This window comes from Gossypium raimondii, chromosome 2 (assembly GCF_025698545.1).
Source record: "Gossypium raimondii isolate GPD5lz chromosome 2, ASM2569854v1, whole genome shotgun sequence".
NCBI lineage: Eukaryota > Viridiplantae > Streptophyta > Magnoliopsida > Malvales > Malvaceae > Gossypium > Gossypium raimondii.
In genome coordinates, this window is record NC_068566.1 from 42,824,568 (window position 1) to 42,837,158 (window position 12,591).

At 35.5% G+C, this 12,591-nt stretch overlaps 1 protein-coding gene across 1 annotated transcript; it reads left to right on the forward strand.

Annotated features, from left to right (window-relative positions):
* The first annotated feature begins 197 nt into the window (after positions 1 to 197).
* Positions 198 to 3,717, forward strand: LOC105788920 (enoyl-[acyl-carrier-protein] reductase, mitochondrial). The gene is made up of 10 exons (XM_012616005.2): positions 198 to 572; positions 644 to 741; positions 1,026 to 1,157; positions 1,683 to 1,826; positions 1,892 to 1,994; positions 2,246 to 2,345; positions 2,462 to 2,538; positions 2,623 to 2,701; positions 2,854 to 2,972; positions 3,463 to 3,717. The coding sequence occupies exons 1-10, from the start codon at positions 391 to 393 to the stop codon at positions 3,554 to 3,556; spliced, it is 1,128 nt and encodes a 375-aa protein (XP_012471459.1). The 5' UTR covers positions 198 to 390; the 3' UTR covers positions 3,557 to 3,717.
* Positions 3,718 to 12,591: the final 8,874 nt, after the last annotated feature.

Here is a 12,591-nt window from a genome sequence, read left to right on the forward strand (position 1 = left end):
TTGAAATAAATTCATGTGACACTAACAATCAATGGCATACTGTTACGCGATAACCTCAAATTTTGATAAGTGGCAAAAATATATTTTTATAAATTTATTTACCATTGTCAAATTTAGTTACCAAAGTTACCAGTATATAGCTATATATTAACCGTAGTTATCATCTAACTTGAATTTTCCTTGCTCAGCCAAAATTTTGATGTTCAACTGAGCCTAACCCAATTAAGAGCAGGATGAAGGTCAAATCCTTCTGAATTTGAGATGGGTTGCCCAAATCATAGCCCATTTTCAACTGCCTGGAACCTTGGTCTTTGCGTGGACTCTTCTGGATGATATACATATTACATATATACACAAAAACAAACATTTCCAGGCAAAATTAGCTTAGAAATGGTAGTGGCGAGATCAATAGCGCTAAAAGCAGTGAATACCGCCAGTTTATGGGGTCTAAACCGGAGTCGTTTCGGGGGTTTGCCCAAGGTCCAAACCGTGAGGGCATTGTCGACATTCATGTCTCCGCCATCCAAGGCAGTCGTCTACGAGCACCACGGTCCACCCGACTCCGTCACCAGGTCCCCGATATCCAAATTTCGTTACTATTATTATTATTATTCTTTTTTATTGCTTACTTTTGTATTTATAGAATGATAGAGCTACCCCCAGTAGAAGTGCAGGAGAATCAAGTTTGTGTTAAAATGTTGGCTGCTCCCATTAACCCCTCTGATATTAACCGTATTGAAGGTCTGGGTTTTCTTTTCCCCGTTGGGTTTTACTTCATTTGATTTAAAAGTCTTGATCTTTGATTAGTTGAAGAATTTGGTAGTTGTATACTATGTTACTCGGACTCTTCATAGATATAGGGATACGAACTTTGGGGAAAAAAAATTTTAACCATGCTTATACCGGGTACATGCTCATATCCATAAATCATGGTCGATCCCGAAAAACATAAGTTTTGAATAATAATAGTAATAATGAGTTTCAAGGATTTTGTAAATAAACAAAAGTTTATTTTTAATGTATAGGAGTATATCCTGTGAGGCCACAGGTGCCAGCAGTTGGAGGCTATGAAGGTGTTGGAGAAGTGTATTCTGTTGGTTCTGCGGTTAAGGGTCTCTCCCCAGGCGATTTGGTCATTCCATCTCCACCCTCCTCTGGTTTGTTCTTTGCACCTTTTGCTTTGCCATTGTAGTTTTACTTCGAATGCCTAGTGCTTAAATATCGATAATCCTACACATCTTTCTAGTTATGTATCTTCAAGTTTAGGTGCTAAATTTATATCTCAAATCACCTTTAAGTTGGAATGTGAAATGGATTGCTGTTAAAAGAAAATTGGGTAGGAAAGTTTAAGAATGGCTAGTCTTATTGCACTCAGTAGTGTAAGAGATTTAACGCCAGAGATGTGATTGAACCTATTGTAGTAAAATAATTAGTTGAAACTTGCAAGATGCTGAGATTCTTTTTCATATTAATGACTAGGGAACCTTTGAAATATAAAAATTTTCGACATCTCATCTTCAACCTAACAAAATTTGTTGAAGTTTCTTTTAATTTTCTCATTTAGATGTCTTAAAACCATTAAGATATGATTTCTTGCAGTGAAATAGTGAACTAGAATAATGAGCGTTTAGACTGATCTTTCATTCGTCTTAATGCTAAGATCAACTAAAAATTATTGGCAGGAACATGGCAGACTTATGTTGTCAAAGACCACGACATATGGCATAAAATCAGTAAAGATTCACCAATTGAGTATGCTGCAACAGTTACTGTTAATCCTTTGACTGCTATAAGAATGCTCGAAGACTTCACTACTTTAAGCGCAGGTACAGCTGTTGATGATGTTCAAGCCTCTATCACATGCTCTTGTTGATTATTCTGGTATGGGCAGGAGATTCCATCGTTCAAAATGGGGCTACCAGCATTGTGGGGCAATGTGTAATCCAGCTTGCAAGATATCGTGGCATCCATAGCATTAACATTATCCGGGACAGGTGCTGTACTTAGCTCCTTGTGACTTGTAGGTATCTGTGCTTGTCATTGCACTTGCTTTCTTTTTTTTTAACCTAGATGGTGTCACCAGTTTGGGATATATTGTTAATTAGGAGGTTGCTGTCGTTGACTGCAAATATTTTTGAGTTAAACTATTTTACTGATTGACATTCTTATCTATTAGGGTTCCTTAACTTGATGCATGCATTTTTTTCCAGTGCATCTTCATTTACCGTCCTTTTACTTGCTTTAGGGCTGGATCGGATGAAGTAAAAGAAAGGTTAAAAGCTCTTGGGGCTGATGAAGTGTTTACCGAGAGCCAACTAGAAGTGAAGAATGTTAAGAGCCTTTTGGTATTATCTATCATTATAGCATAGTTATTGTGGGGAGATCTTCGATCTTCGTCATACGGATTTCATGTTAGTAAAGTCACTCATTGTTTCCATTTGATTTGTTACTGTCATGGTAGTCAAATATACCTGAACCTGCCCTGGGATTGAACTGCGTCGGTGGACATGCCGCTTCTTTGGTTCTCAAGTTCTTAAGGTCAGATAACCTCGCTGCATAAAGTATGACATTGGACATTTCTCTTGCAGTAAGAATCTAAGTTTCCTTGAATGCAAATTTCAGGCAGGGAGGAACCATGGTAACATATGGTGGAATGTCCAAGAAGCCTGTCACCGTATCAACTTCCTCGTTCATTTTCAAGGTAATCAAGGATTACCCCTTCTATATATTTTGTTGCTTAGCGTTGTGCTGCTGTTAGTTATCATCAATCCAAGTACTGCACATTTTCACTTGGAATAAATAAAAGTGGCTTCCCAAATCTGAAAGAACGCACATCCTCCTATCTGTTTGCAGGATCTTTCTTTAAGAGGATTCTGGCTACAGAAATGGTTAAGTGCTGATAAAGCGAAAGAGTGCCGAGATATGGTGGATTACCTTCTACGCCTGGCACAAGAGAGGAAGTTAAAATACGAGTACGTATGATCTTCTTATACACAATCTCACTTACCATTAGTTATTCATTTATGGTCTAATGATGGTTTTAATCCCTCTGCTATGCTGAAATTTGGGATTTAATACCTCTGATTTGGCATAAGCGGTTTGTCTACTTTTATAATATTATTAGTATATTCAAATTGATAAACACACCGTTAGTTGCTACCATTGAAGCACTAATATGGAATTCTTCTTTATTGTTATTCGGCCACATAAATCAGTAATCAATTTACGTGTTAGCTAAAAGTTTAAAGTTGTTTAAGAAAATTCCACATTATAACTTCAGTGGCAGCAACTAACAGTGTTTTTAGTTTGAACCAACTAATGACATTATAAAAGTTAAGGACCAAATTATGCTAGATTAAAGAAGAGGAATTAAATCCCAAATTTCAGAATAAGGGAGGGACTAAAACCATAACTAGACCTTGTGTCTTGAATGCAACCCATTTTTGCGCCCTTTGTTTGTAGGATGGAGTTGGTTCCATTTGACAAATTTCACAGTGCATTGGAGAAGGCACTTGGGAAACATGGGAGTCAACCAAAACAAGTTATCAAATTCTAATCTTTACGTCCTTGTTCATCAATTCTGAAGGCGCTGATGAATGGATTGTATGTATCTCTTTATAAGGCTTTCCGTTTACAATCAGTGATAGAATCTAAATGACTAGAAGTTGCCAAGAATAATAATTAGTATCAAATAGATTTTTAAGGTATTCGTGTCAACTTTTCATGTTCTGATTCTTTTCCTTTTAACCATGATCTTTTTATCATTGAGGTTGAAAAATGCAGTAGAAAAAAAGCTTTTGAAAAGTCAATGTAGTATTGTTTTCAAAAAGTATTTTTGAGAAGATAAAATGTATAATTTAAACATAAAATAGAAAATATGTATTTAAATGATATTCAAATTAGTTAGTATTAAAAAATATGAAATTTGTTGTTGATGCTGAGATTAGATGAGGCGGAGATGACAGTGGTATTGAGTGGCTCACCTCGCTTTGGTCAAGGTGGAGAGTCGTAGCAGAGGGTGTTTGGGTCACGGTGGTGGTTGAGTTGAGTATTGAGAATGAGGGAGGGAGGGAGGGAGAGAGAGATCCCTCCTGTGGTTGGAGCTAAGGGTTTATATACCTTTAGTTATAATCTCAAGGTGTCACGTGTCATCTTCCAATAGGTGAGTCAATGGCAAGTTGGCCAATGGTTTGCCTCCATAGGTCTGGGCAGGGTGACAATTGGAGACCTTGTCATCACTTCATATGAGACACAGTAGTTGGTGTCAGAAGTGCGGTCTACATGAGTGTAAAGTCTAGAAGTGACTACAAGGAGTTTGCTCGAGAGGTTATCCTTGAGGGATTGTCCAAGGAGTGTCTTCGAGGGGTGGAGGTTTAAGAATTGTCCACCACGGTCGAGAGGGAGGTTATACAGTGGTCTTGCTCGAGATATTGTCGAGTGTCATGCTTTCTGAGGTGTTGGTATACCGTGTTTGGAATGTTATGGATTGGCATATGGAAGACATGTGTCCCGTGTTGCTTGGAGATTTGCACGTGTATGTACTCTCATTTACTATTATGCGTGACAACGTTGTTAATTATCCCTAGCGTTTCAATGTTTGGGCGTGGAAGGTGTCTAACTCTCCTTTTTCTTTGGTTTGAGTTTGTGTTTCATGGGGGCTATTCTGACCAACGTGGAGATGATTTTTGATAAGTTTATTATTAGCATTATAGCAGCTTTTTAGGGTTTTTGTTGGTTGAGATGGTGTGGGAAATCGGAGTGGGGAGGCTGGTAGTAGCAAGGATGCTGAAGTTCGAAAGAAAGGTGTCAATACTAGGCCAATAAGGGTCACCTGCATCAATGGTGTGATCAAGTGCACCATTATTAGTTAGTTGATGATATAAAAAAAATAGAATTGAATAATTGAGTGATCATTTTATAACTTTTAATATTAGAGTAGTAAAAAATATATATTAATAGTTGGATGAATATTAATTTAAGTTACTCTAAATAAAACTTAGGTGCAAAGGAAAATAATTTTTCAAAATCAGAATGACTAAAATATTTAATATCAAAAACTTGAATGATTAAATAAAAATTAATATTTAGATGACTAAAATATAACTAAAATTATAATTAGGTGACTATTTTGCGTTGAAAAAGAATATAAATGTTTTAGAGTTTTCCAACAATGTAATTGATTAACATGTGAAAATAAAGTAGAAAGATTATGCATATTTTCTTTTCCAAAAATGTAAAATTTCCTTATTAGTGAAACCACATTTATTTTTTACTCCACAAAAAAGTCAAACATGCGATCTAATATACATTCACTTTTGGAAAAGAAATGTTTCGCTATTTTTGTGGTGGATCACTTAAATTTCTACTGAAAACAAAAATGAGCAGGAGTACCCTTCCAATTCCAATGTGTCTTTTTGGATTATTTTTTTTTCTTTACTTGGCTTGCTATCTTTGTATTGTTTAGATTCCTTTTTTAAAAATTAAAACAATTTTTTGTGTTTTAAAAATTTTAATTATAAAATAAAATATTGTAATTCTTAAAAAAAGCATTTTAATGTTGAATTGGTAAGTAAATTTTGAGCCTTTCATATTTGCTTTTTAATAAATCCATCTTTCAGTTGATATTAAGTATTCCATAAATATTAGTTTGGTCTTGCTCTCCTAGTACGTCTCTATCTGTTGTTTTTGGTAGGTTTTTGTTTTAGGGTTTTTGTGTGGTTTCTTGAAGGTTTTTTGGGAGACGACGTTTGGGTTAGGATTCATGCTTTTCTTTTACTTGTGGGCGGTCTGTTTTGGTGCAGTTCAAGGGATTGGAAAGAGGGTTTGTTGCGTTATCATTGGATGATGAGGAAGAGGAAGAGTACAGGCACAGAACGGGCCTAATCCGGTTCTTGAGGAAGAGGATTTCTGTTTGGTAGGGTGTTTTTTAACAGCAAGTGTTGTTCATTTTCCAGCAATGAGAAGCACAATGACAAATCTTTGGCATCTAGTAAAAGGGGTTCAAATTTTGAATTTGGGTGAGAAAAGATTTCTGTATAGGTTCTTCATAGGATGGACTTGGAGAGGGTTCAAAAATGGTCCCAATGGAATTTTAACAACCATCTTTTGATGTTACATCACTTGAGGAAAAAGGAGTATCCGTTGAAGGTGCCATTAGTCTTTGCAAATTTCTGGGTACAAATTCATGAAGTGCCTCCGGGGTATTTCTCTGAGGCTTTAGCGAGGCAAATGGGGGACTTTTTTGGAAAGTTTTTAGAATATGGTGGTGCAAATCTGGGGAGAGGGTTAAGAAATCATCTATGTGTGAGGGTTCAGTTAGATGTAAGGTAATCTTTGAGGAGGAAGAAGAAGGTTTCATTTTCATCAGGAAATTATTCGTATGTTAGTTTTAAATATGAACAATTAACTTTGTTTTGTTTCTTCTGTGGTCGATTAGGGTATAGCGACTCTTATTGTCAAGCAAATATGGAATTGAGGTTTGAAATAGCTGAGATGAGATGAGATCTGTCACTGAGAGATCAATCTCGACATGCTCTTGCAATGAATAGTGTATGGTTGAAAGAAGATGGGGGCGATGTGAAAAGGGGGAGTTTTTATGAGGGGTCAAATTTGGGTAGACGTAATTGGGAGGAAGTTGATAGAAGGGGATTTGTGAGCTTTGTTGATCCCATTCTAGGTGTTAATTTGGAGGGAATCTGAATCGAGTTTTTGGTTTGGAGGGAAATTCCTTTGAAAATGCAAGGACAGATGGACGTGGACCATGATTCGGATGTTTGTGTGCTTAAGGGAGGTGATAGGAAGAAGAGGCCTAAAAGGGAGAGCAAAAAACCTTTGAAAGGGGAAGAGTTGGGATTTTTGGTTATTAGGAATAAGAAGATGTTAGGAAAAAAACCGCCTTTTATTGGCGGCTGCCAAGGGGCAAGCTTGCCCGGTCGCAATGAAAATATTTAGTTAGAATGTCTGTGGATTTGGGAGTCCACAGGCTATCAGAAGGCTTTGGCATGTGTTGAAGTTGTATAATCCCCAAATGGTCTTTTTCATGGAGACTAAGATAAATGGAATGTGAATGAAAGGCGTAAGAAAGATGTGTGGTTTTTTAAATGGGATTGAGATTGTAGCGATTGGATCAATAAGAGGTTTGTGCTTGGCGTGCAAGGAAAATGCTAATGTTAGGTTAAAAAGTTATTCAGATTATCACATTGATATCATCTTACAAAAAAATGATGATGAAAAGGAATGACGGTTTACCGGTTTTTATGGCTCTCCTTATGCCCGTAGTAAAGGGGTATCTTGGGATTTGCTAAGAAATTTAAGTCACTCTCAGGGTTTGCCATGGATGGCATGTTGTGACTTTAATAAAATTTTATACTCCTTTGAAAAGGAGGGCGGGGAGGAGGATAGCAGCTTTTAGGGATGTTTTGGCATATTGCCAATTAATGGATGTTGGATATTTGGAAACTTGGTTTACATGGGAAAGAGGGAATTTGCCGGAGACCAATATTCGCGAGAGCCTTGACAAAGAAATGACAAATTTAGAGTGGAGTAATATGTTCCCATCTGTAGTGATCCAACATTTGCCATATTCTTTCTAAGATCATTGCCCCATTCTAATTAATATAGATGTAAGATTGAATAACATGCCTAGAAAGAAAGCTCGTTTTGAGGCATAATGGGTTAAGGAGGAGTCTTTTGAGGAAAAGGTAAGGAGCTTGTGGCTATTTGCAAGAAGCGATATCTTGGAGAAATTGAAAGGGTTGCAACATGGGTTAGGTAGATGGGTGGCCTTGATTAAATACAAAAAGGAAAGACATAAGAATGAGCTGACAGAGAAGGTAAATGTTCTTTTGGATCAAGACAGAACTAATGAGAATCTAGCAGAATTAATTGACGCTAGAATTCACCTTAATCTTGATATTGATAAAGATGGGATGTATTGGGAGCAAATGGCTCGTGCTAATTAGTTAAAATTGAAAGAAAAAAATATAGTATTTTTTTCATAGCTATGCCTCGCAAAGGAGAAGAATGAACACTATTCGAAGTTAATGACATTATGATGGGAGAGAAATTGGCGATAAGGGGGAGACGGAGAAAATTGCTCGGAGATGCTTTCAAAATATTTTTTCGTCAAATGGAGGTGGGGATACTGCGCATATTCTTTTTGGGATTGAGAGATGTGTATCTAAGGAAGAAAATTCAAAGTTAATAGCGAATTACAAGAAGGAGGAGGTCGTGGCTGCTTCAAAGGAGATGGGCCCAACAAAGGTTTCGGGGGAGGATATTTTTTGACTTTATTTTTTTCACTGGTTTTGGTACATTGTAGGCAGTGACGTAATTGAATATTGCTTGGGCGTTTTAAATAAAGGTATGTTTGTGGACCCTTGTAATATTACTAATATTGTGCTAATTCCTAAAGTTTCCCATCTGACGAATTTAGGGAAATTTAGGCCAATCAATTTATGAAATGTTCTTTATAAGGTAGTAGCAAAGATGATTGCAAACCGGTTCAAAAATGTCTTAGAAACTTGCATTGATGACGCTCAAAGTGCCTTCGTGTCGGGAAGATTAATATCGAATAATGTCCTCCTTGCTTTTGAGATTCTTCATACTTTTCGACAAAAAAGAGTAGGAAAGAAAGGGTTTATGGCGCTTAAGTTGGATATGAGTAAAGCATACGATAGGGTAGAATGGTCTTTCTTAATGGCACTGATGGTACGGATGAGATTTCATACTTCGTGGGTGGATAATATTATGAAGTGTATCACAACAGTCTTATATTCAGTAATTGTAAACAGGAAAACAGGACAAATATTTAAATCGACAAGAGGACTTAGGCAAGGGGATCCTCTAAGCCTTTTTCTGTTTTTAATTTGTAGTGAAGGCCTCTCGTCCCTTATAAGAATAGCTTTGAGGGAAGGTTCGATTAAGGGTGCAAAGGCAAGTAGAGGGGGCCCTTCGGTTTCTTACTTTTTATTCGTTGATGATTGTATTCTGTTTGGGGGAGCAAGTAAGAGGGGAGCACAAGTTTTGAAGTCAATTCTGAGGGAATATGAAAGATGCTCAGGACAATGTGTCAATTACGACAAATCCACAGTTTTTTACAGTAACAACACTTCGAAAGATTCTAGACGAGTCGTATTATTTCTAATAATATGGAGAGGTATCTAGGCTTGCCAAATGTGGTGGAGAAGAATAAAAAAACTTTTTTCCAGCTTTTAAAGGATCACATGAGGCAAAGAATAATATACCCTCATAGGTACCACAATTATATCAATAAAACATATCAATAGAACATCATTCAAATCGAACTTGTAAACATGCCAAATTTAATCTATTTTACCTATTTCATGTTCATTTAAACATTAACTTAAACATGTCATAATGTGACCTCAAACATAAACACATATTTATATATATCTAACCAACCAAAATTAACTTATAATCTTATTTACAATCAATCCACAAAATGACTAATAATTAGACACCTTAGGTGCATGCCGACACAAAAAGGATAAACATCATCACGTTTGAGTTCGGGACCGTTATTAGATGTTGAATCGGCGATCAAAATTAAGTATCTAACCTGCGCACAAAAAACAAAATCGTACACTGAGTAAAACTCAGTGGTATTTCTATAATTCGAATATAAAAAAATATGAATCACTAATATACAATCTAAATATTTCAATAATCATATCACATTTCATTTGTTTTACAATATCTCAATTCTCATATCCAATTCATGAATACACAATTAGTGTGTCTCAATCCATATTTCAATTCACTGTCCCATTTTCATTTCACTTACAATATCATCTAACATCAATCATAATGCAATTTCGATTAATTACCCCTATTAACACGACTCGGACTTGGACGGATACACGGATCCAACCAAAACACACCAACTTGGCACCCAGTGCCTCATCGGATAATTCGAAGTAATAATTTAACACCCAGTGTCTCATCGGCTAACCGAAGTAAATTGGCACCCAGTGCCCCATCAAATATATCCGAAGTAATAAATTGACACCCAGTGTCTCATCGACTTGAAGTCGAAGAAATCCCTAAACTCTTCCAATCCTATGGCATGCTATTTATATCCGACTCAGCCCGATACAGTTAATAGGGTTCCAATTCACTTTTCAAATACAACCAATATTCATTTCAATTCAAATAATCAATATATTCAATATATATATACCAATTCAATCAATATAAATTCCATAAATTCATCACTTACTAAATCAATCCATTTCAATTACAAAATACAATAATTCTCACATCAACACTTACCATATACATTAAATTGAATTATAACAATTAACAACTAAATTCGGATTATAAAAATATAAACCAGAAATTGCGAGCTATTCCTCGTCGACTTTATCTTTCCCCTTTTTTAGTCGAGAGTTTCGGTACGACGTTAGCTACCGAATTAAAACAATTAAAATTTGTCAATACAATACAATTTAAATTTCTTATTGAATATTTCAACTTTTTACTCAAAATTTGTCTAAATTTTAATTTAGTCCCTAAACCGAGATTAACTTTTATTCTTCACATTTAATTCTTTATTTTCATGCAAATTCCACTCTAGACTAAATTCAACTCCCTATTTTCACATAAATTTCTAAATTTCAAAATTTTTACAATTTAGTCCCTATTACTCAAAATTTAATTCTACAATTCAATCATTTTCATTTCTAACTTAAAATCTATCAATTTAATCCCTAATACTCAAATTATTCAACATAGTCAACATTTAAAAACTCAATAATTTCTAAAATTTCAACATAGATCGGGTAGTATTTAATATCGAGATTCTAAAACATTAAAATTATAAAAAAGAGACCAAATTGACTAACCAATTGAACTTGAAACCTTGAAACCCTAGTTTCTCATTTCTTTCCTTTCTTTTCTCCCTGTTTCGTTTTCTGCTTTGTTCTTTCTACTCTTTTCTTTTCTTTATTTATTTCATTTACTTATTTATTTTATTATATTTACTTTATTATATTATATATTTACTTAAATATTAAGTAATACATATTTTATTAATATATACATATGTATATTATTTTTACACATGTAATCACTATTACATCCACTTGTTGAAATAATGCTTAATTGCTTATTTAGTCTCTTTACCTTTTCTTTAATCTATAATTCAACTTTCATCTCTTATGCAATTTAGTCCTTATACCTAATTACTCTTAATTCATGCAAATTCACCTAACCAAAACCTAATTAACTACACAACTAAGTTTGTAAATATTTTTAATAAATATTTACGAATCCGTTTTACGAAAATCGAGTCTCGAAAATACATTTTCCGACACTCGTGACTATCGGGTCGTTACACACTCAACCCATACAAACCTATTCTTCAAATTACTTCTATTTTTCAAATACAACTTTTATATAAAACCAAAATTACTAACACATTGGTCCAGATTGAAATTATTTTCTTTTAATCTTTTTATAATTTTCAATAAATTTAATATTTTAGTAATTGTAATAAGCCCAATCTACCCGGGCCCGCATGCAAAAAATAAAGGCCCAATTTTTTACAAACCAAATACCCAAACAGCCCAATAGACCCAACAAACTAAACCTAGCCCACAAAAAAAATATAGCAGAAACCCTAAGAGCCTCTCTGCCGTCGCCGCAAGCCGCAACCACCCCCTACGTGCGCGCCGCTCCCACGCCCAGCAGTCCCCCTTGCACTCCGCAGATTGCGCCGCCCGCCGCGAATCTCGCACACGCCTCCAAGCACGCACCTGCAAACAACCCAAAAAAAAGCAACAAACAAGAACAAATAGCAACGAAAAAGAAGGAAAATAACAGATTTCGAATAGAGAATAGTTTTTTTTTCTTCTTCTTTCTATTATTTTTAGGCTATAAAAGCCCTATTCCATGTACTCAAAAAGGGGGGGCGAAATTATAAAAGGAAAAACACTGAGAATACAAAGGTTTTTTTTCGAAGGTGAATCGCGTTTTCTATTTTCTTTTTTCTTTTTATTCTTATTTCGTTTTGTAAGAAGAATAAAAGGGGAAAAGAGAGACTTACCAGACTTGGTTGCGTTCTGCTATTCTCTCCGTCTCGATCGGAGGCTAGAACGGCGTTTGAAGCTGTGGGGAGCTCTTGAACGGCGGCCTCCGAGGGTTAAAGAAACCCTAAAAGAAGTAGACTTTGCTTCAGGGAAAAAGAAAATCTCCCTAGCTCTTTCTTCTTCTTTTATAAAAAACTTAAGACAGAGGTAAACGGCGCCGTTTTAGTGGCGGACCAGCTTCGACCCGACCATAGCGAGGTCCGCGTTCGCCTAATGGTAAATTTTCGCAATTGGTCCCTTTATTTTAAAAGGGTGCTTAAATCAACCTTTTATTCCTTTTAAATTTAGTCAATCGATTTATTTTTGTTTCAAATCGGTCCTCATTGCTGCGCAGCGTTTTAGGGAGGTGGATTATTTCCATTTAGGCCCCCTTATATAATGCGTGCGTTGCGAATTGGTCCCCGTTTTTTAAATTTCATTTTTTTGGTTATTTTGTTTTTTTTTTTGCAATTTGTTTTTATTGAATTTTTTATTTTTTTAA